This window comes from Ptychodera flava, chromosome 22 (assembly GCF_041260155.1).
Source record: "Ptychodera flava strain L36383 chromosome 22, AS_Pfla_20210202, whole genome shotgun sequence".
Taxonomy (NCBI): domain Eukaryota; kingdom Metazoa; phylum Hemichordata; class Enteropneusta; family Ptychoderidae; genus Ptychodera; species Ptychodera flava.
Window position 1 is genome coordinate 15,524,375 of NC_091949.1, and position 24,862 is coordinate 15,549,236.

At 40.2% G+C, this 24,862-nt stretch overlaps 1 protein-coding gene across 15 annotated transcripts in view; it reads right to left on the minus strand.

Annotated features, from left to right (window-relative positions):
* Positions 1–5,222: 5,222 nt before the first annotated feature.
* Positions 5,223–24,862, minus strand: part of LOC139122786 (histone acetyltransferase KAT6B-like) — a 43,861-nt gene continuing 24,221 nt past the window's right edge. For 2 of the 15 annotated variants that reach the window (XM_070688500.1, XM_070688502.1), the window contains exons 6-17: positions 23,650–24,587; positions 21,545–21,642; positions 20,225–20,346; positions 18,937–19,009; positions 15,890–16,120; positions 14,990–15,083; positions 14,249–14,395; positions 13,581–13,665; positions 12,136–12,298; positions 11,391–11,579; positions 10,578–10,749; positions 5,223–10,180 (exon numbers count right to left, since the gene is read on the minus strand). In XM_070688500.1, coding sequence (XP_070544601.1) covers positions 7,227–10,180; positions 10,578–10,749; positions 11,391–11,579; positions 12,136–12,298; positions 13,581–13,665; positions 14,249–14,395; positions 14,990–15,083; positions 15,890–16,120; positions 18,937–19,009; positions 20,225–20,346; positions 21,545–21,642; positions 23,650–24,587 — 5,266 coding nt within the window. In that variant the 3' untranslated portion in view covers positions 5,223–7,226. Of the gene's footprint in view, positions 10,181–10,577; positions 10,750–11,390; positions 11,580–12,135; positions 12,305–13,580; positions 13,666–14,248; positions 14,396–14,989; positions 15,084–15,883; positions 16,121–18,936; positions 19,010–20,224; positions 20,347–21,517; positions 21,643–23,649; positions 24,588–24,862 lie in introns of all 15 variants that reach the window. The other 13 variants (XM_070688497.1, XM_070688496.1, XM_070688493.1 and 10 more) reach the window with 11 other exon arrangements.

Sequence of the window (24,862 nt, forward strand, 5' to 3'; positions counted from 1 at the left end):
GGCCGTAAAAACTGAACGCTCCCTTAGTCCCAGGCGCTCGTTCGCTGGGTAGACTGCTAGATCGATCGATTTTCTGCTCGATCTATCGATCCCGTACTCGATCTGCCCGCCATTGCAATCTATTTAGAAATACTTAGGCATGATTGATGGGTCGAGCCGAAAATCGATCGATCTAGCAGACTACCCAGCGAACGAGCGCTTGTCATGCAGTCTGAGTACATGCATGTGAAAGTTCAGAATTGACAATCGAAGCTCTGATTTCTAGCCCAGGTGTTTCAGTACTTCGAATTTTCGGGATTCATTGGGTACCTAAGCGCCAGAGAGATCCTACAACACTACCCCTGCCGCACAGAAAATATTCGTACGAAAAAGACAAGAACACGTTCTATATTGTATGAACACCATCAAGAATAAAAGTTACTAGTACAGTCGGATATAATTACGACTCAGCGAATAAAATATAAAACGCCTGAAGAATCGAACATAATGTTGTCACAAGATGAGAAATCTTTCAGATATCCTAACGACTGATCGTTGCCAACAGGACCGGAAACGGGTTTATTAAGGATTTACTGGTATGTGGTGTTCTCCTCGACACAATCGGAAGCTTCAGAGATGAACTTTGGTTGAACATAAAATTCTGTAATTTGTTAGTTTCACACGTTTCGCTCGTTTAGAAGGTTTTAATGGTTGAAAATGTCATTTGGCAGTAATCTGAGTACTATTACAGAGTGGAATCGGATACGATGGTGATCATATCGATCGGAAATTGCCCGCTATGAAAGAACTCTTCTCTGAACTTTTACATTTTAATTCGGTTCACCGACGGCCAAAACTCCGTTTTCTCGCATGTAAGAATTCGAACCTCGCATGATTTGCGCCATGAGCGGCAAAGCCGCGAACTGCGAGCTGCGAGCGACGTAGAGCATCGCACGAGCAAAACGTATGAAACGTGTGCGCGCATTGCGGTTCATTTCGCCACTCGCGGCGCAAATCACGCACAAACGGAGGTTCGAAGTCTAGCATGCAAGAGAAGACTTCAGTTGACTTGTTGACGATCATTTTCAACCGACTGGGGGCGGTAATCTCGGGATTACGACATAAAAATTGGTCCAGGTCCACGAGACATTATTTACGACATTGGCCATCCTAAACGAGTAATAAGCTTAGTGAGTGGTGGCAACGGTTATCCGGAATAGGTAAGAGTACCCGGTACCTGCTTGCATGCCATATTTTGTCAAAGTTTTAATAAGTTTACTAGCCAATTAATAACTCTATCAGTGATGAAAAAGTAGTTTGTCATTCATCATTTTAGTGATAGAAAAGTCGTATTTCTTCACAACATCTACCGTAGAAAAGACGGATAAACAACATAAGCTTACTGTCAAAAGAAAAGAAAAATAAATAAAAGATACAAGACAGAAAAAAACAACGAACGAAAAAAACGAACACATACAAAACAGACATTCTGACTGCAAAAAAACATAAAACAAGTAAGCTTTACATGTAATACTATAGAGCAATTATGTCCTCCAATAAACTCATAAAAAAGTTGTCTCCCTCCTTCGGAATGATCCTACTCTAGAGAGAGACGGATCATTCCGAAGCGGGATGATAATATGTGTGCGTCGATCACAATCACCTGTGGTCGGTCTATTCCGCTCGGCGTCTATGCCCCCATAGACGTGTGTACATATGCCGGAGAAAAAGAAAGTCAGGAAACCAAATGGCTATTTCGTATAGGGATTATGCCAACATGTCATCTTCGACGTTCGATTTTACTGTGAAAATTAGCAAGTTCATCTATTATGTAACCGTCGATCGTTCCCTATCGTCTTCAAAACTCATACATGATACTTAATTTTGCTTCTACTTCTCAGGCATATGTACACACGTCTATGGGGGCATAGACGCCGAGCGGAATAGACCGACCACAGGTGACTGTGGCGTCGATCAGCAGTCTCGTAACTGCTCTGTTGTATTTTTTCATATAGTTCTTTTTTTCAGTCAGTTAGTCTATTCGTTAAGTTTGTGCGTCATTATTTATCTCTTTGTTTATCTCACTTGTTTGTTTAATCGTCTATTTGTTGTCATTTTCATATTTTTCTCTTTACTATTGTCTATACGTTACTTGTCGTTTAGCGTGTTTGTTTATTTGCTCGTTATTCAGTCTGAGGGCAGTGTGCGAAGCATTTTCGGAGTTACCTTCACAAGTGGCGTTGTCACTGTAAAATATCAAATAACTCATGTCATTTTTTTCAATGAAAACAACAAATTCAGGGGCACTTTATCTATTGGTATTTTATACACGGTTTGATTCCATTAGGCCTGGTATACCGATCAAGGAGTAATTTTTACCTGCTCAAATACTTTTGTGTATGGATATTTTGGTCATTGATAAACATTCATGAACCTTAAATGAATATCGCACATGCATCAACTTTGCTGGAAGACATCTCCCTTTCATATCACATGATTCACTTCATTTATCACTCTCATTATCGACTGTCACTTTCATCATCACTGTCGATATATCACTGCCATGGACACTGCTACTGCCACTGTCAGTTTCAGCCACAAAAGTGTGCGTTGTATTTATCAAGCACAATTTGATGTCGGAGAATGATTCAAAAATGAAATACAGTACCCTGCTCTGTAAGACTCACTAAAGAAAGTTTAATGAGTCAGATACATCCGTGATACAGCAAGACATTCATTCACGATAAAAAACACGCATCTGCATTCCTCAAATCACTGATTTTGTTCCAGTAGGGTTTTTTATGTTTGTTTCAATATCAAGACAAATTTAGCTTGTTTAACAATTCTTCAAGATTGTCTTTTCTTAATTTGTTTCTTCCTGATGGGTTTTTCCCTTTAGAGCGTATTTTCTTTGTGCCCTTGCCGACAACCTTCTGAACATGTAAAATACTGATAAATCTCTGCTTACTAGAGAAGTGGTGATAGTAAGAGGTGGTCGATGTCACAGTGTAGAACATTATAAACATCAACAGTTTTATGGTGACTGTGGTTGAACGTTGGTGTTCACGAAGCTAAAACAAATATAGACAAAAGAACATCGGAGACTGAGTTCCCTATGGTCTGACTTCCATGCAGGGCTAAATCTTAATAGCATTTCTTATCCTTTGAAGTTACAGACGATGAAATCGAGCACCCTTTAAGGTAGAACGCACCTCGGGACAGACATTCGGACTCTCAAACTTTTACAATTCTCTTCTAATGCACCACATGTGGGGGTTCATTTTAAAGCTCTTGGTGAAAGAAAACTTTTCACCGGCTTAGTTTTTCGAAATTCAAAAATTTTTAATTTTCTCCATAGAGTTAACACAGGGATGGCGGCCATTTTGAATTTCTAATATAGGTAAATCTCGGGTTATTTGTTTCTCTAGTACAAAAATTTGCACGGTGACCCCTTATTTTTATTCTTGATTTTGAAAGAGAATAATTGAAAGATCCCTTGAGGAAAGTTAGAGCAAAAGTTTAAGTCTTTCACTTTCGAGGTGCATACTACCTTAAGCTGATAGCTATTTTGGGATGGCACTTCAGGGGAAAATGGACAATCCGACATATCTTCTATATAATTTGAATTTCCAAATTTCTGGCAAAAAGGCGGTGTTTTAAATCTCATCATATATATCAAAGAAAATAAGGAAAAAAGGGGTAGTCTCAAAAATGACTTTCGAAATACGATCCCATTACACTGATTTTCTCAGATTTATCTGTTTACGTTTCGCCGGGCGCGTTCAAGTGAACAGTCAACGAATGCAAGCATGGGTGGGTGGGTACCAAGCGGTCGGGTCGAATTTGGAGCGGCAACGACAGAACATCTACATCTGGTCGATTGTTCACCACCTGCCATCAAAGGAGCATAGCATTATTGTAAACGTGTCACAAGAGTTGTAAGATACTGTCGCACCCGCTTCCCCTCCTCCCCAACACACAGGCCGCCTATTAAGGTGTTCATCAGGCCATGCGAGGTTACACACGTCTTCCCTTCATTTCGACTGCTATGCGTGTTATGAATTATCCTCTGTATCTGCCCGGTGTATTGCAACTGAAAGTGATTACAATGTTTTGCGCCATCTTGTCAATTTGTTATCTTCATTTGAAGGACCTTCGGAGTCTACTTTGAACACGATTGGAACTAAATTGTCAGATGATTGGATAGAGAAGTAGTGTCTGTTTAATCTGCATATGTAGTTCATCTGTTTTCTTTTTAAGTTATACACTTGTTTCTATGAGTAATTTGTACTATCGCAAAATTCAGCTGTATGGCACCCAACACTTTTGAGAAATTAGAAAAATATGAAGATCCAATTGTCCCAACAAATTTGTTCCAATCGTGTTTTTGCTTCAGTCGTTTCTCAGTTCGGGACACAGGAAACAGCGATGGTGGCACTCAAGAGTATAAATATTGCCTCTCTTTGACGAGTTCTTCGCGAAGTTAACTTACGCGAGATAAGTAATGATTTTTTTTTAACTTTCCCTCGAAAAGCACCATTCCTGTAAATTAATCTGGGAGAAAATCAAAAATTAAACGAGACTCATGCTGATCCAAAATATTCTTCTGATGGAAGTCTTAAGCTTACGAATTTTTCATTTCTAAAAACTGAGATATTCTATTCCTTTAAGGAGGATAACTACTTGTCAGATTTTGGATAATTTACCATATGAGCAATGAAACTAGACGGAATCCTCAACGCATCTTTTAAAAAAAAAAATAGGAACATACACTCCCTCAAGTGCTCGAGAGTGCCATATGCATGCATAATTAGGTCATTCTGAATTTCTGTTGGGTAAGAATGCGTTCAGTGCTTCTCTCCAGTAAAGTTACTAAAATATCAATAAAGCCCTGGACAAAACAAGATTCTGACAAACTAAATCTCATAAACTCCGGCCAAGACAATACATTGACCACAAGAGGGCGCTTTATTGAAGCCAATCATCAGGGCAGCCTCTCCCCAAAGTCCTCATAAACTTGTCATACCTGCAAGCATCACTTGCACTTCCATATTCTGTCGAGAACTAGCATGGATGGAAGATATTATACCAAGTATGTGTTCCTGTTGCAAGTTATTTCACAAACTCGGGTTCGAAATAAACATATTCACATGTTGTTAAATACCAACAAATACGTCCCTCCAACGAGTCTAAATATATAATTCTGTTTGGGGAATGACAATGTGAGAAAGAAACAACATATATTGCATATTAAGAATGTATATAATTTATTTCAATAAACAATATGTGTACAAGGCAGATGACAGCACTGATATTTTCTATGAAGATTGATTCATCTATAAAGAAAGAAAAAAACCTGTCTCAGTCGGGAATCCATCAGAGCCCAGAACACTAATTCAAGAATACCATATCTTTGTTGTAAATAATTCACTGAAGAACATAATGCATAATATGTGTTGAACTTGAGTGATGGTTTGATCATTCATATCCATGTGGGTGCGTGGTCGATATGGTGCTTACCAGGTGTCTATTAGCTGCATATAAAGTAGATCCGGCAAAACGGTTGGTGTGGAATGGGCCTTGTCAGCCAGTTAGGACCTAAACTGCTTTTAATAAACTGTTAAGAGATACTGCGGTAATATACACTGGATTCAGTTTTTCTGGTCAGGAAATCAACCTTGTGACTGCATTCGCAACAAAACTTTCCACATGAAAATGAACAATCTAAGAGGGTCAGCTTGAGGTCGAGTCACATAAATTATAACCCTACACCGCTCAGATTTGGTAAGTACGGTAATAAAACAAGTCTTCTCTACGTTGTTGTGATAATAACTTTCTAAAACAACTATTTTGGTGATTTTGACAGATTTTAAAAACAACTTTAAGATGCTGGACTTTGAATGGTAGGGTGTGTCATGGGAAGAAACATTGTTCTCTTTGCAGCATTGAAAACTTTACCATCACAACCAACTCTCAATGGATGAATTTTGATGGAGAGACTCTGTGCATACACCGTACACACATAGCTGAGCACATCAGCTTGTGGTGACCTAATTTATGCAAATAATATTCAAATTATTCATAAAATGGTAATCCTGACAACAAATGGGCAAATTTCCTTGCAAATGCTTCCTTACTCTTTATCCCAGGTGTGATTCACCGACATGCAAATTGCATGAAACAATTTTTTTATGTGTTCCCATCTCTAAATTATTGTGTACTCACTTTTATTTATATGGCAGTTTACAGATCTATTTGTCATTGAGGTGAAAGCGCCCAACAAACCAACAGAACTCAACAAAATTCCCTATTTACCTCCATCAGAAGCGGACAACTTCTGATCTAAAAAAGCTTTGTGTGAAATGAGGACTGAAAATAAAAAGTACAGAAAAAAATTTACAATGTTGTCAGCCTAATTGGTAATTTTTTACGCCTGGGTTGGCAGAGAGCTATGCATGCAAAACAGACAGGAACAGTTTGGGCATTTGAAGAGCGCTGAGGCAATACTGTGGTAAGAAAATAGAGAAGTTACTAAATAGCAAGAAAACAGCTCTGCTGTAATTATAGTGCCATCAGATAAAACCAAACTGGAGTACACATAAAAAGATTCTGAGAGAAAAAAAAGCCAACTTCACAAAAATACATAACACAATAGATCCACATTCACAAATCTACAGGAATTTAAAAAAAATTTTTTTTTGGTGTCTTTTTTTTATAGAAATTATACTACAGACGCACTGGGGAAAAATGCTCATATTTTGTTATCAACATCACAGTTACAACACATTATATACAGCAATAAGGCTAGAAGTATGTAATGAAACCACACAAAACATTCGAATATTCTGCAAAATTTATCTACATGTTTCTGAGAAAAGGCAGAATAATCTTTTTTAAATGTTTTTGGAATATTTTTTTGTTTTTGATGCTGATGATGCGACTACTTATATAATCTGCAAGTAGCTCTTTTACAGCTTTTAAATTCTCACTTTTTTTTCCTATTTGTTGAGAAAAAAATTCTGATCCGTCAGAATGAGAAACACAAAAGGAAAAAAGAAAATTTACATCAAGTAAAACACATTCTTTGCAGAGTCAAGCAAAACTGTTTGACTCTACTTTTCATCAGGTCAACGTGTTTCAGTTCATTCTTTATGAAAAGAGAAATAAATAGGATTTGGAACAGTTCAATATCTATTATTCATTATAATCTTTTGCACTATTATTTATAATAATTTTTTTTCCTTTCTTCACCGTCTCATGACTGCTTGACTGCCCATTTGATGGTTCATGATGTAATTTGGATACACTGTCCTGTTTCCATAGCGATTTGTGTTTTGGAGAGGCTGCTGAGGATGCATGTTCACGACGTTCATTGCTGGCATGGCGACAGGAGGTTGCTCCATGTAGCCCGTGTTGCCATGGTAGCTGTTATTCATCATAGGCTGGTGGTGCATCTGGTAGCCGTTGACTGAGTTCATGTGATTGTAGTTCTGGAGATAGCTGTAAGTGTTCTGATTTCGGTTTCCTTGCTGTCTGTGCTGTACTGGGGGAGGAGGAGGGGGCCCTGGTCTTGATTGAGGGTGCTTGTAGTGATGGTGGATGGTGTGTGAGCTTGTCGATCTCTGGGGATACTGCGGCGGCTGAGAGTGAGGGCGGCTTGGTGCCTGCATAGTGGTGAACTGTGGGGGAGCACTTCCAACGCGCTGTTGCATACCGAGTTGTGACTGGTGCTGTTGATTCATGATTGGCTGTGGGGTGAGCGACGGTTTCGGATGCTGCATTCCCACTTGCATTGACTGACCAGATGGCATGTTGGGCGGCATGTTGGGCGCATGCATCACCATACCATGCACGTTGTTTTGCATTTGTGGTTGTAAATGAGGGGGTCTCTGCTGCAGAGGTGGTGTCTGGGTCATCGGGGGCGTCATGTTCCTCTGCAAAGCTGGCGGCGGCGTCATGTTGGGTGGCGGCGTCAGGTTTGGCGGCGGCGTCAGGTTCGGGTGGCCGTGCGGTGACCGGGGCACTTTCAACTCTGAGTCTTGCATGATGCCGTTGGTCAGCTGTTGAAGCTTGGCAAGACTGCAGCTAGTACTAGTGGGCGGTTCTGCAGGCGCTGTACATGAACTAGTACTGTACATCATTGTGTTGTTTGAATTGTTGTCATTCTGGGGCATTGGCAGTGCTTCCGAGTACACCACTTGGGGACTGTTCACTTGAACCTGCTGGCTGTTTGAGTGGGGACTCTGCATTGAAATCTGTGGGCTGCTTGGCATGGGACTGTGCATGCTTGCATTGGGCATTGGACTGGGCATGGCCGAGTTCTGCATTGGGCTCTGTATCGATGAACTTGACATTGGACTCTGCATGTTGGAGTTGGTCATCATGTTCTGCATGCTGGAAGCAGGCATGGGGCTCTGTATGGATGAGTTGGGCATTGGGCTCTGCATATTTGACGCTGGCATTGGGCTCGGCATCGTCGTATTTGATATCATATTCTGCATGTTGGTGGTTGTCATGGGACTCTGCATATTTGTCGCAGGCATGGGACTCGGCATGGTGGTTGTGGACATAGGGCTGGGCATTTGCACCTGAGAACCACCGTGAGGGCTGTGCATGGGCATCTGCGGGCTGCTGGCGTGTGGACTGTGCATGGCCAACTGTGGACTAGTAGCATGCGGGCTGTTCATCTGCACTTGAGGACTCTGCGCATGAGGGCTGCTCATCTGCACTTGTGGGCTCATGGGAACCTGAGGTGAACTTGCGCTGAACTGTGGGCTACTGCTGTGATGTAGCGGAGGTGGCGGAGCCGGCCCCCTTGGTCCGTGCATCTGAGTGCTTCCGAGATTTACCTGTGTAGGGTTGACCGGACCACTCTCATTTTCCACAGGCAAGGTGATATCCGCAATTTCCATGCAACTTTTCACGGGGCTGTGCGCGATCTCCATACAAGTCTTCACTGGGCTTTGAGTGGGATTACTACATGACAGAAAATGTGTGGTCATCAGGTCACAATCCGCTGCCAGTTCATCCTCGAGATGACTTTCAGCTTCTGCATGGAAGCTGTTCTCTTCAGCTGTATCATGAAAAGCGTCGTCTGTCTCATCATCGCCCTCCTCATTTGCCAACTCCTCTTGGTCCGCGTCCTCATCAAGTCCCTCTGCTGCCTGTAAGTTGCTCACTGCTTCACCAGTCTCCTGACTCTCTTCCACAGATGGCTCACGAAAGCCACGAAAATTCCCACCTTGCGCATTCTCGTCCTCTTTGGACAAAGCCTCAACCTCCTGTTCTAACTGAGGCATTTCTAAATCCTTATCCTCATTCCGAACCACAGTCTGATCTTTCTCTTTTTGCTCATCTTTATCCCCATCATTATGATCGACCTGATCTCCTTCTTCAAAGCTCACATCTTCTAGTCTATCTCCTTGATCCTGATCTTCTTGATCGATGTTTTCGGACATTTCGTCCTTCCCCGCCTCCTCCTCCCCTTCCTCGTTTTTTGACTCATTGTTGTCATCTTCTTTCTCATCTTCCTCTTTCTCTTCCTTGCTATCATCATCCTCTTTCTCTGCCTCTTCCTTATCATTCTCTTCTTCTTTGTTGTCCTTGGTGACGTCTTTTCCCTCCTCTTGCTCATCTTCATCACCACAGTCATTCTCCTTGGAGCAAGACGTCTCTTCAAGTTGAGCTTCTTCTTCTGCCATCTCTTTGGGATCATCTCCCTCACACTCCTTCTCCGCTGTCAAGTCCGGGCACACATCCTTAGAGGTCTCCTCGGAAGCTGCCTCTTCTGTGACATCATCAGTTGTGGGTTCCGTCTCCTGCTCCTCTGGCGACTTCTGCTCATCGTACACCTTGTCTTCTTGCTCAGCCGATGGTTTGCGCTTCGGGGGACGTCCCAATTTCCTGGATGACCGCTTTGTGATAGAGCCCCTCTTGACCCCCTTTGGCCATCCGCGTTTTCGTTTAACAGGGATCACGGGCTCCTCGTTTTTTGGCAACTTTGTCTCATCCTTCGACTCCTCACACTCGTCATCAGCTGGTGGATTTTCAGAGCTCTCTTTGGGTTCCTCTTGAGAGGCTTCTGTGGATGACTGTGTCTTTTCCTCAGTGGTGTCCTCCTCTTTGTCTTCCTTGACTTCACTCTCCTCTACTTTATCATCCTCTGCAACGTCTCCGTTCACGATTTTGTCATCGCTTTTGGCTGAAAAGTAAACAAAGGAATATTAGATCCATTTGAATAACAGTTGTAACTTTGCCATAGATAGTAGAGGGGGGTCTACTCTCTATGGTTTGGCCAGTCACTGTTTAGCACAAGAATGACTTCCAATCCAACAGATAAACATATGTCAGTAAACAAATTGCTGATTTTTAGTGCAACTGAAGATTATAGAAGTGTTCATACATTGAGAATCTCACGCCCTAAAATTCACAGTGATTCAATGATATTGAATGTGTTACGGAGGAGTTGTTCCAATCATTAGACTGCAAGCATCTAACTATGAACCTTTTTTGACATGCCATTGTGTCAATGAAATAACCATGGAGGATGAATTACAGAGAAAACAGTTGGATGAGGGAAAATTATCTTTGTCAAGTACCTGGTTCCTCTTGTTTCTCCTCTGCTTTGTCATTGGTTGGGCTGGCAACAGGCTCCACTGGTGGTGGGGGTGGTGGAGGGGGCTTCGGTTTGCTTTTCTTAGGCCGCTTTGTCTCAGGGCCCCATCCTGTTGGCCGTCGACGCCTCTTCCGACCTCGTTTTTTGGGCATTACCTGAAAGAGTATGCCCATGGTTATTACAAGATGGCTCAACTCCACTTGAAAGTATGTGATTAAAATCTTCACAGGAGTAATCAGTCCTAATATTTAGTTAAGTTGAAAATTGTTCTTTAGTTCAGAAAAAAATTCATGTCTATCAGCAACAGCTGAACATATCAATTATGGTTCACTTTTGAGTGCTCACTTTATCTGTCATCTGCAATTCACAGAATTGAAAATCAATTGGTCAAAAAATTATTTCTGATCAAAAAGTAAAACCATGGAACTAAGGATGTCAAGGTGATCTTGTGACAATATATAGACTAAACATTTTGTAACAGTATGAAGTAACTGATCTCAATAACTCCCCATGTTATACATAGGTATTGCAAATGTGAGCTTAAATTTAAAAAATATTCCACTCAGTGAAGAATGTAAGAGGTACTATTACTGTTTATAATTTGTTCCTCCATTTCCTAGTATATACCAGTCCAGCGACCTAATTTGAACTGCAGAGCATACCAAAGTGTGGTGTTGAAAGTTTGAACAAAACAAGCTTACATTAGCCTGTCCAACCCAATTCTCTCAGGTCCACAATTACCATTGAGAACGATAGGTTTAGGCACAATGCTGTTGTGGAAGGGTTAAAAGATTACCTTTTTCTGTAGTTCCAGAGTGTCTCCCTGGCCTTGTGGTGTTGCTGACTGATCTGATTGTTTGTTCGTGTTCTTTTCTCCAGGGACCCCTTCACCTTTGACCTCGTCTTTGTTTTCCTTTGTTTCCTGTGCCACAGCTGCATCTCGGTCCTCGTTGAGGCCATCCACCAACTCTCCCATCTTTTCCACCTGATAGAAAATCAAACCAGTCAAGAAAGGCATGTCAGATCACAATACAATCGGAAGAATGGAAAACTGTTGTAGTGCCAATCTCGAAGTAAACGACATATCTAACAATCCCTGAGCTGTATGTCTGGTAAAAGAAAGAAACGGTCACACTTAACTTCTTGCTCAGATACATTATCTGCTGAGATCTCTCGTGTATATTCAATCAACAAGATGTCAATTAAACAACACATCATTACTCTGGCTTTGGTATCATCAGTGCAAGACAGAATAATACAAATGTGTGTACCTGTGCACACACACATATATATATATATATATATATATATATATATATATATATTATATATATATATATATATATATATATATATATAGGTTTGTATCTACGTTTGTATGTATGAGCGAATGGCTGCATGAGAGAGATGGTACTTGAGGTGTACCAAAAAAATATGAATGTAGGTATGCATAGATGGATGTGTGTCACTTATTTTCAAACTGCCAGGCTTGACTGAATCTGGTGTAAAACAGAGCTTGATAAGAAGCCCTGTACACTCACCTCCCTCTCTGCTTCTTTCTCTTCCTCAATGACTGCTGAGCCACTGACAACTAACGGTGACCATCTCAGAGAATCCGAATCCACATCTATTCTCCTCTCTTTGTTCTTTTTCAGTTTAGCTACGTGTTCATTGATGACACTTCTCCGTATACTCAGCACAATCCTATCACAGTGGGAGACAAACACAAAAAATATATATATATATATATATATATATATATATATATATATATATATATATATATATATATATTCCTGTAATTTACCTTCAAACCATTCCCATTCAAAATAAAGAATATTGTTAAACTTTAAACAATTCAAGATTATGAATAATATAATAACCCTTTTCCTGCCAAGTCCATATTTCACCACAAGGTCAAGATGGTTAAAAATTAATGAAACACAACATATTCCATATGGTGTATTTTAACATAATACTGTACATTTGAAAGTTGTTGAAAAGATAAATACTGTAAACTTGATTTTTTTGGACTAAAGATGCTATAACAGACCAAGCCAAGTGGGTGAAAATACGTCATGTTTTGGCTCAATACCACTTTTTACTGACTTGGCTGATGGGGAAGTGATACTGTCTGGGAGGAAAAGGGATAAGGGGTTACCATGCAAAATTTGGCACTAGAAAAACAAATTACCCAATAATTACCATTCAATGTTAACACTAAAGGGAAAAATCAAATTTTTGATTTTAACAAAAATAAGCCAATGAAAACTATTTATTCAATGAGCTTTGAAATAAGCTCCAACAAATGGTAGACCAAAATAGCTACTGTAAAATGTTGGAATTCTGAATATCTGTCACAAAGGTATTCTATCTTTAGGGAATCTTGAAAGCACCGTTTTGTTTTTACCAATGTTCAAATTGAAAAAAATTGATAAATTAAAGTATTCAACCATAATCTGTTGTAACAACCAGTACAAAAAGACAAATTTGTCTGAAATTTTGTTGGCAGTAGCAGCTGTCATGTGGGCGTTCCTATATTTAGCTAATAACCTAAAACTGCAATTAATTCTTCTCTGGAATGAAATTTAAAATTTATTAAAAAAGGATGAACAGTACAAAAAACCCCATGTGTACAAATGTGTATTGAAATACATATATTTTAAGTGCATTTTCTTTTTTACTGTGGTCCATTCTAAGTTCGCATTTCACCCATTAGCACAATTGGAGACTTGTTAGTTTGCACAGACAGATTGTAGTGTTCCTTTTCCTGGTGAAATAAACCTTAAATAATATTGACCGGACTTAATAACTGGACCTGACAAAACAAGATTTCTTCCAAATTTTGGAATGCATGATACTGAGACCTCTCTTTATTACTCTGAGTTACATAGTTGATTCGATGCGGGTACATTCAACATCATAAACAGCTTTGCATCTGAAATTTACCTACACTAACAGTTATAAATTCAACAGGTCTACTTACTTTCCATTGACTCTTGCAACCATGTTGAGATTTTGTAATGTTGCAGCAATGTCATGCGGACACATGCCCGTGGCTCGGCTTATCCCTAAAAACAACAAGATATACACAACATATCTGTAGGTTGGCGTACTTCTTGATTATTGATATTGAAACACAAAATATAGGATTTAAAAGGATACTTGCTGTATGATAAACATAGATCTAACAGATGGAATTATATTCACAACTAGTCTGTTTTAGATGTATGTAATCTTGTTACGAAAAGTTCCATCATGGACACACTGTAACTTGGAGGCAATAGAGAAATTTAGAAATTAGTCAAGAAATTCACCCTCATTTAAAATTTAGCGTTGCATTTAATGTATCTACCCTCATTACAACTTAACATTTCTGAGTACCAATAACCAATGCCAAAACCTCACTGGGTTACAACTTGTACAGAAAACACTGGCATTGGAAGAGTATGTAGCCAGTTACAGCGCCCTCATGAGATCATGACCTTTCACACAGAGACGGCCGTCTGCGTGATGGCAGCATTCCCACCATCTGATACAGACTCTAAATACTCGGTTGTCAATCATAATACTTTATCATAATGTGCACTAAATTACATACTGATATTATATTACCACATGATAACTTGGGATTTATTTTTTTTGCTTCCTCACCTTTGATTGTTATGGTGGAATTGTGATTTTTGTGTAGGTACTCTAGTATGACACTTCTCCAGTAGGAGTTGTATGTGACCCTTCCCAAATCCGATAAAGGCTTCTCCGGTGACCCTGGTTGTCCTTCTCGCCTTGATAATAGATAGCCTGATCAGACAAGTAAACGGCAGTTACTACAACGTGTGCAAACACACACACACATAAGTGGCAAAATGTGAAATTCATGGTCTGTCTCAGTAACATGGAGTTTGCTGAGAAACATCAGAATGTTGAGCAACACCTTTGGAATATATTGACTTGGTTCACTGGTGGGACGTGTTTGTCTGACAATTATGAGAAACATGTACTTTGCAATGGTGGTATGTTAAATATCAATGCAATGGACCTTACAGATTATTGGGATGCTAAATACCACTGTAAAATTGAACAGCAATCTCTGGATTATTGAAGAAGGCATAGAATAATTGATCAAATATACTTTATACCGAGGGTGGCATTCTGCTTTTCTCAGTGAAAATTATGTCGCCATGTTACAGGTAACAGCTGTGGATTAAAATCTGATGGATGGGGTACCCTTTTAAATTTATAAGCACACCATTTGAGCAGACAAGATGTATCTGCAAATAAAACATTTTAATAATGTTGTGTCTGGTCATTAACTTTGTCATGAGGGACCCGGTGAACCTATGAACTGACTGTTCTGTTCATTGCTTGGCAGAAGGTGTTGGGTGAAGTACTCACTGAAATCTATGAGAAACCTTCCGAATCCCCTCCTTTGGTAGGGTGGCAGTGTCATGATACAGGAAACGTTGTACCTCTGTTGGCAGTGTTTCTCCTGAAATACAGAATGCACAGAAAACAATATGTTCATGAATGCTTCCTTGTACAACAATGGTTTCATATGGCTACTTTAAACTCCTTGATGACCACAGCAAACACACTTGAACTCGTCCTCGGCTCTTCAGTTGTGATTCCATACAATAAATACACTGAGGAGGATCGCTGGATGTTATATTTATCTTATGACGGGGTTATGCTGACACTTTTTACAACTGTGCATGTGGATGTAACTTTGTTTAGCAGAGTGACACAGATGTTTATTTTTTGGAGATGAAGAGATGCTAGGATTACTGAGTGAAGCAGAAATTGAGAAAGCATTGCAAAGAGCCAAATTTGTGACAGCAGATTTGTACAGACAGCAGAAACAGCGGGATTTGAATAACATCAGATTTTGATTACATGTGAGATGTTCCTGAGCTTTGAACTTGGAGCAACCTGTGCAACCACTTCGTTGAGTGTAGTATCAGATATGTGTATGCATCTTACCAGTTTGTGCACCGTATTCAGAGTCATCTTGATAAACAGTAAGGCAAGTGTAATTTGGAAACACAGATGCTTTCACACACCAAACTGAGTGTAGCCTTCGTTGAAGTTTGTCTTCCTAAATTTCATACTCAGCAAAATATCCTTTTTTAGACATATTCAAATCTTTTTTGAAACATCCTTGATATGGCATAGGAATATTTCCGACCGTTTACCGGCAAAAGCTGGAAGACTGATGGCTAAAGGCAAGATGAAAATGGCAGATCTGAGCAGTGATGTTTGACAAAATGAACACACGAACGCTGGACTTACTACTACCTTGGAAAAGTATCCCACAAGATGGCATCCCTTGTTATCGTTGACAGTAAGTACATAGAAAAGGAATGGCTCCACATCATAGTAGAGGGTCTTATGATCCAGGAACAGCTTGGCCAGCAGACACAGATTCTGACAATAAATCTTATTTACATTGCCGTCCACTTCAAACACTGATATATCTCCCTTTCGGTAGATTTCATTTGCAGGTGGATGAAACAGACCACATTTAGCCTAGGGAGTAAATATTACACAGACATTTTGAATGAGGACAAGAAAATGTTTAATAAAAAAAATATCTGCTCTACATCGATATAGAAAGCAGACCACTGAAGTGATAAATTCTTCTAGTCAAGTACAATTGCTGTTCATTGCCTATTTCCTCCAATGCAATGTTTTGTTCAAATTCAATATTTCACTATTGCTCAAACAGAGTGGCAATAGTGTTCAGCTTGGCTGCGTTATTACCTAGCCTAATTACATTACTGACTTGAAGTTCACAATATCATGGCCCTGTTGGCTGGCACTCATTGCTTTTACAGAATCCGATTATTGCACTCGGGAGTATCTATTGCCCTGTACAGTGGTAACTACATGTAACAATGATTTGTTCACAATCTGAGCGGGGGCATCTGATTTGCAGTACTACAGCGATGCTGATTGGTATATTAACCTTACTGGCTGGTGATACGTTCTGAAAATGTGGCAATATGATGTTGTTGATTGCCATTACATGCAATGTTTATAATCCAGACATATTGTCTATGGAACAATGTCATATATTAGAAGTGTCTTCTCTCACGAGGCCATGGAGCAAATTCAGCCGCAAAATTTACATTTCACTGTCAAAGCTTTCATCACCCTATCGACTTACAAAAACTCCCCTATACAATGCTGGCTTTGCTTTATTCAGAAAAAAATTCCAACACGCAGAAATGCATCTACCGACAAGCGGGACAGAACTTCAGTTTTTTTATGCAGTCATTCTGTTTTGCAAAATAGGGTCAGGACCTACGCCAGACAAGTCATCGTTGATGACACAGTCCCCACTTGTTAATGGGTACTTTGATTACAGGTCCTCAGAGAGGATAGAGTCCTCTTCATTAGGTCTGTGATAAAAATACTTTTGAATAAATTCGCTTGATACATGTCTGAGCTGTAGTTCAGGACATGAAAGAATCGTAATAAAATGGCCACATGGCGGCCTTATTGGATCGTATCACAGAACAAATCTATGTGCATATGTATGACAGACATCCAGCTCTATGGGTTTGCTCAGAATTAGATATATGCATAATTAATGAGGTACAGTATGAAGCATCATAAGGTCTCCCATCATACCATATATGAAGGGTGCACCACTTGTGGTTCCTGAGTTATGGACAAATATGTATATTGAGGTCATCGAGGTCATGTGACATTTTGTCAAAATAATTGTATTGCTAAGTTATCCCTATATACAAAAAATCAGACCTCTAGCTCTATTGACTCGCTCAAAATTAGATATGCACATAACTAATGAGGTACAATATGTGGCGTCATAAGGTGTCCCATCATACCATATATGAAGGGTGTAGCACTTGTGGTTACTGAGTTATGGACAAATATGTATATTTGAGGTCAAAGGTCACCGAGGTCACATGACATTTTGTCAAAAAAATTGTATTGCTAAGTTATCCCTATATACCAAAAATCAGACCTCTAGCTCTATTGGCTCGCTCAAAATTAGATATGCACATAATTAATGATGTACAATATGTGGCGTCATAAGGTGTCCCATCATACCATATATGAAGGGTGTAGCACTTGTGGTTACTGAGTTATGGACAAATATGTATATTTGAGGTCAAAGGTCACCGAGGTCACATGACATTTTGTCAAAAAAATTGTATTGCTAAGTTATCCCTATATACCAAAAATCAGACCTCTAGCTCTATTGGCTCGCTCAAAATTAGATATGCACATAATTAATGAGGTACAATATGTGGCGTCATAAGGTGTCCCATCATACCATATATGAAGGGTGTAGCACTTGTGGTTACTGAGTTATGGACAAATATGCATATTTGAGGTCAAAGGTCACCAAGGTCACATGACATTTTGTCAAAAAAATTGTATTGCTAAGTTATCCCTACATACCAAAAATCAGACCTCTAGCTCTATTGGCTTGCTCAAAATTAGATATGCGCATAATTAATGAGGTACAATATGTGGCGTCATAAGCTGTGCCATCATACCATATATGAAGGGTGTACCACTTGTGGTTCCTGAGTTATGGACAAATATGTATATTTGAGGTCAAAGGTCACCGAGGTCACGTGACATTTTGTCAAAATATCTGAGATATCTGCGTGAAAGGATGGACTCATGGATGGACTCATGGACAGACATGACCCAATCTATTAGCCCCCTGGACTTCATCCGTTGGGACTAAAAACTGTGTCACTGCATCCTTTTTGCAATATGAATACGATGAGAAACTAAATTTTTATTTTTCTCGGCCTTATACATGGGAGTCTATGGACTGCCTTATACATGGGAGTCTATGGAGACTGCCTTATACATGGGAGTCTATGGAGGTGAAAACTAAAAAGTCCTCTAACACGGCCAAATTTGATCGCATTGTGAAACAAATCGACGTGCATCTGTATGGGGTAGGGTACTATCCTTGTGCAAAGTTTGAAAGAAATTGACCTGGGCATCTCTGAGATATCTGCGTGAACGGACGGACGCACGGACGCACACACGCACGCACGCACGGACATGACCAAACCTATAAGTCCCCCCGGACGGTGTCCGTGGGGACTAAAAAACATGAGGGCGGTCTTTCAATAAGATTTACACATGGGGGCTAATACAAAAGTAGTTGACTATGACTGTCATCTAGCAACACTGCTGGTAGTTTTGTTTGGCTGTCCTTTTCAATTACAATTGGTCACAAATATTACCACAGTTGTTGGCATTTGTCAATTTACACAGGGAGCTTGTTTGCTTTCAAATGTTAAACCAATACTGCCGTACAGACAGTACAATGGTGTGATCATTCCTACCATATGTCTCTGAAGGATACTCCGGCTCTTCATGTACTTCAAGCAGAATTCACATAGGTACAGCTTGGGTAACCTAGCACAGAAAATCAATGTAATGATACACCTTATCAACTAAAGATGTTACAGAAATCGGCAAGATTAAGATCGAATATATCAGGGGCTTCAAATTGCTTGCAAGTATGAAAGCCCAAGTAACAAACTTTAGATAAAATATTAATGCTGGCTACACATGCAACATAGTACACTGATAACATAAATTCTAGATATATGAGCATGCCGTAGGGACTAGGACAAGATGCTCTCGTATAATCAGAATACACTAAAAATTCCATTTATCGTACTATTGTTGTTTTATTTAGGTTAAAGTTTCTGGGGCTCTAAATGGTTTTATCTTAACATCGTATATAAAAATATCTTTTTATACTCGATGTCATTACTCATATTTTTTTAAACATTTTATCTCATTTTCGTATTTCATAAATATGCCATCATGCCACATATACTATCACTTCATGATTGTAAATGGTTATTTACATGACTGATGGACTACAAACAAATGAGGAAGTTGATATTTCTGGTATCTTCTACAAATAGTTCAAAGATGAAATGAAACCAATACAAATACCTTCAGTTTTACATGATTGTAACATGACTAAAATGGTCAAGGTTTAGCTTTTAGTAATGGAATTTACATTCTGTGTATTAAACTGATCACTGGAAAAATCTATGCTGTAGAAATAAAATTCTGTTTTGTTTGTATCATATTTTAGTTGTCACTTATGTAAAGCAGTAGTGAAATATTCATGTTGGCTACACTGGGCTAAAATATCTAAATCTCACATGGAATGCCACTCAAAACTGCTGAATGAGCCACAGAGATTTACACAAGTCACAATAGTTGAAACAGGGACTCTTTGAAGTTGATTCACTCAGAATTGATGTATTCAATGTCAGTTTGCTGTAATATGAGTACCTTTTGCAAACATGTGGCTGCGTCAAACTTATGTCTGTATTCTTGTAAATATTGAAAATGATACTGTTTTCAACATGGTATGTGATGGTAAAATGGCTGTGTGTCAGTATGTGTGTGCACGTAGGCACATGCGTGTGTATGTCTGTGTATCAGAATATGTGGGCATATGTACGCACATGTATGTTTGTCTGTGTGTCTGTATATATGTGTGCATGCATGTACGCACGTGTGTGTGTGTGTGTGTGTGTGTGTGTGTGTGTCTGTCTGTCTGTCTGTCTGTCTGTGTTTCAGTATGAGCTGAGTGTCTAGATTTACCTTGCATACTCTTGAGGGTAGGGTGATGAATACCACGTCTGGATCTCATAACAGCCAAACTCAATTGCTCCTGGTGACCTGGCCTGTGGCTCCACTGTCTGCACACTTTGGGCACCAGTTTTCTGTCGCGGGAAAGGAAGGGAAGAGGAGGGAGGGAGGAAGAGGAGTTCCAGTTATCAGTCTTTATAGTTAATGATGTGCACTCTGACAGATACCTGTCTCCAACAATTACCGTCAAAAAGGCAGCTACAAAAGGCAGCAGAATTTGTCTGTCTAAACTGCATTTTTGTTTTTGTCTCCCGTTCTTGGGGTCATTACAGCTTTATCAGACCAACTTTAACTTCATTATTTTCAGCCAAAATGGCTACAATTGCACAAAATAAATTCTCCTTTCAAAATGTGAAAAAAGTAGAATAATTCTGTATGCCAAATTCCTTCAACATTACAGGAAGGAGGGACTCTTGTTTTTGGCGGGCAACGGGATGGTGTAAGTGTAGAAGGACTGGAGGAGTCTTTTAATCTTTTAAGAAGGGACCACATGCTGACCCTCACAGCTGTGTAGTTATCATGCACGGTAGCTACAGTCACTGCGCTGGATATTTTTCCCCCTTTTCTCAGTGAGACCAAAACTCTGTACTCCGGGAGTTCTTTCCAATCAGATTTCTTGACAGAGGTCAGGGAGTAGGCAGAGGGCATCAAAACAGGCTATCTGGGCAACAACAGTTGAAACTACACATGCAACACTGGGTAGGAGATACAATAACCTGCGGGCCTGCTACTGTACTGCTATCAGTTTTAACAGAACTGGGATAGCCAACAATATGTGCTTTATACCCGGCAGACTGCAACCCTAATTTCTTGCATATGTTTCTTTCTCATTTGTTTTGCAATTCATAATTTTGACAAAATAAAATCACCACTGGAGAAGACATTTGTATTAAACATAACCCTAAACGGCGACTGTAAAGTAACAATTCTGTTGGCCTTTAGTTATAATGAGAATGCTCTCTGTTGGGGAATGAAATCTGATTGAAAAGAGCTCCCTATTATTTCTGCTGGCAGACTGTTTTCCAACACTCCACATAGTCAGAAAGGACACATGTCCCGAAGGTCTCCCAAGAAATATAGGTTTGAAACATCTCAGAGAACGCAGCTGGCAGAGACCATTCTGACATGGTTTTTGAACTGGCTCACTGAGAGAGATACCATGCATCTAATCTACTGTTACATGCAATTATTTGTCATTTTTTTTTATTCTGACATGCATGAGAGGGTCTCGAAATGGGCACTTACACCAAGCTTATACTGTGGCATAATTACCGCTAAGGCTTTCTCCTGCGCTTTCTTGAATAGGTTGACGTCGTGCTCTGTTACACCCCGGGGTAACGTGGACTTCACCGGCAGAGATCCGGGCGAACCTTTAGAAATGTACAGAGATTACGTATTATTGATTTTCCTCGTGGTGAATATCTGCTGGAGGAAAGAAAGTTGTCGCTAACATGAAATACACAGTCCAAGATTGATCATCCAAATGCCTCTGGGATACAATGTGTCTGTGCACTCGGTGATTTGAATTTTGTTTGTCATACGCTATCCACAGGCTCTTTGGAAGAGGTCAAGCACACCTGTGCAGAGCTAGAAGGCGTTTGCTGATTGGCTAATTCACTGAGCTGTGTGTTAAGGGTTAGGGATTGGGTCAGCCAATCAGAAAGTGCCTTGTAAAATTGCTGCAAGCACTCTACAATTGACTGCATGCTACCACAAACAATCAGAAAATGTGTGCGTGTGTCATGTACGTCACGTGGCAAAAACATCATCATTTACGAGAACGTCAAAATGACAACCTGACGCCCTGCATGGTTTCCTAAATGATGGCAAACATCCACGCTCACTAAATAACATTAAACTGGCCAGATTACAGCTTATGGGTGGGTTGCAACACGCAGAGAATTTCAGATCACCAAAGTTGGACTGTACAGTACTACAGAAATGTCATGAGAGTGCCCATCTATTCCAAAAAATCCACAATAGCACCATACAGGGGTTAATGAAACTAATGGCTGACCCCTTTTCCAATTCTACCATGTTCTTCATGGACAAATGATGGACTTCGAACTTTCCTGGTGATTTTACAACTATCAACAACCATTTCATAAATAAACTAAATAATTTGATAATAAGATGGCGTTAGCTTTTTTGAGCATGGCGTCGATAACTCAAAAAAAAGCATTTAAAAGAATTTGGTGTCCTGATCGTAGAGTTTCAGAGATTGCGTTTCTCATAGGGTCATCCACCACTACATTATACTCTGTATGTGGCTAAAGTCTGCACTACATTCACGTAAATGTTTGAGCTCTTTCTTCACACGTCTTCTAACGCTCTTGAACTTTACCATCCACGATATTGCTCTCCATTCAGTGCAACCAACACGGGTCCACACACGCCTCTTCCCTAGCACACGGTGATCACGATGTGTTTTTGTTGTTGATGTTGGTTTTTATTTTAATCATGCATTATGGCTTGTTAATTGAAAATCTAGAAACTATTGGAGGGAGATTTTTGGAGGGAGATGTGTTGTTTTTTCCTTTTTTATATTTGTTTATTTGATGCATGCACGAGAAGTCTAGTTTTCCATGCACCATGAAATGACCTAGGTTGGAATGTCCATAGTTACACGACACATATATATATATGAACAGGGGATAGCAACAACAAAGAGACTCAAAAAGTGAGAAGATGATGTGACATGCGTATGCAGCCACCGTCGTGCTCCTTACTACCGCGGAAGTTAAGGAAAGCCAAGGTGCACACCCACAAGGCCTTTTTTTACAATGACAGAAACTGAGCTCAAATGCCGTCAGGAGGACTCCGTCCTGGTTTTGAGTTCTTCAAGGATTCTGGAGCAAAAAACACATCCACCCCGAAACAATGGCACTTCTAAAGGGGATCCTGAGATCTGCAATGTTCTGGGTATATTGGCTTGTATTCAGTATGAGCGCATGTGCACTTGAAATAAGATCTATGGTTCTTTTGACAAGTTTGGCATCGTGGTCATAACAGTGGAGTCTTCACTCTGTCCTGTCCCGAATTCTAGTGGGTCTTGCCTCCATGTGTGTTCCACTGCTTCCAGGGTGGATGGTACTTTATGTCTTTTTACTTGACGAACTCCAAGCTTTGTACTTCGACCAAACCGCTGAAGACATTCAAACTCAGTTTTGCAGAGGAGTGGAATAGCGACAACAGGTACATGGAGGCAGGCAGAGGATAGGAGGACAAAAAGATGGCCAAGGCACCAAACAGGTGGAAGAAAAAAAGAAAAAAAAAAGGACTAAAACTAAGAACTACATGATGACTATCAATACAAGGAGTTAATTTTCTACTTGGGGGGTCAGTCAGTCAGTCAATCAGCAAACTCAGCAGCTTACCAGAGAGTTTTTGACCCCTTCCACGAACAGCAGACCCCCGACCGGCAGAGGTTGCAAAGGTTGTTGATGTACCACTGGATCTGGCACCCAGCTTGTTGCCTGTCGACTGCTGGGTTGGGGTTGCGGGCCTGCGCCCGAGCAGTGCAGTTTCAACCCTGCCCCGTGCCGCTGAGGATGAAGCTGTTGACGGGGTTGATTTATTGACCATTGCACTCTGTGTGGACTCTGATTTTGCGGCCGTGGGTTCATGCTCCTGTCCTGAGGCACTTGACAATTTGGCAGGCTGTATTGGTGCTGTCGCCAATGCTGACAGAGAGGCTGAGTATGATCGCCTTCCACGTTTTGGTGGTACATAGCTAGGAGCCCCTCGTGTTCGAGTGTCGGTCGGAGTAGTGTAAAGATGTGAAAGCCCATCAAAGAGTCCCTTTAACTGTCCGCTACCAGACTTCAACATTTGTGGTGGATGTGATAATATTGAAGATGTCGATGACAGTGAACTAGCATTAGAACTAGATTTATAACTATCAGTACTCTTATTGTTACTATCCCTGTCCCTGTCTTTATCACTTTCTTTTTCAACTTTGGGTTTTTTACATCTTTTTCTCACACTAAACGGAGAAACATAAATACGGGGTTTCCGTTTGTTTGTGGGTGTAAAGAATTTTGTGAGGCCATCAATGAGGCCTTTCGGTTTCTTTTTAGGGTTATAGAGATTGTCCTCTTTTGGCTGGGATGATGCGGGTTGTGTCTCATCCCCTGAGGATTCATCTGAACTGCTGATTGTCACAGGTTCTGACACAGACCCCTTCCTCCCTGGGGATGAGGACTGCTTTTGCTTGTGACCCCTACCAGGTGACTGAAGGTTGGAGAGCGATGACCTCCGGCTGTTTGGACGTGGCGGCCTCTCTTCGGGTGGGCACTTGGGACATGCATATAACCTAAAATTGGAAAGAAGAATTTACTCAGTCTCTAGGACTTATTTCATGGTCATACAATATTTCCTCATATCAAAGTTGAGACATTAAATTCTAGGTATAACTATTATACTTACTGAGAGAGTGAATACTGTTGGGACACGACTACACACTAAAATAAAGAGAATTTTTGACGATTGCTTTGTACATCAAATAACACACTGCTGTTTGTCAATATGCAAGCATTGCCTCTAATTTTCAAACTGGAACTTTTGCATTATAGAAATTCTGGCGGAATA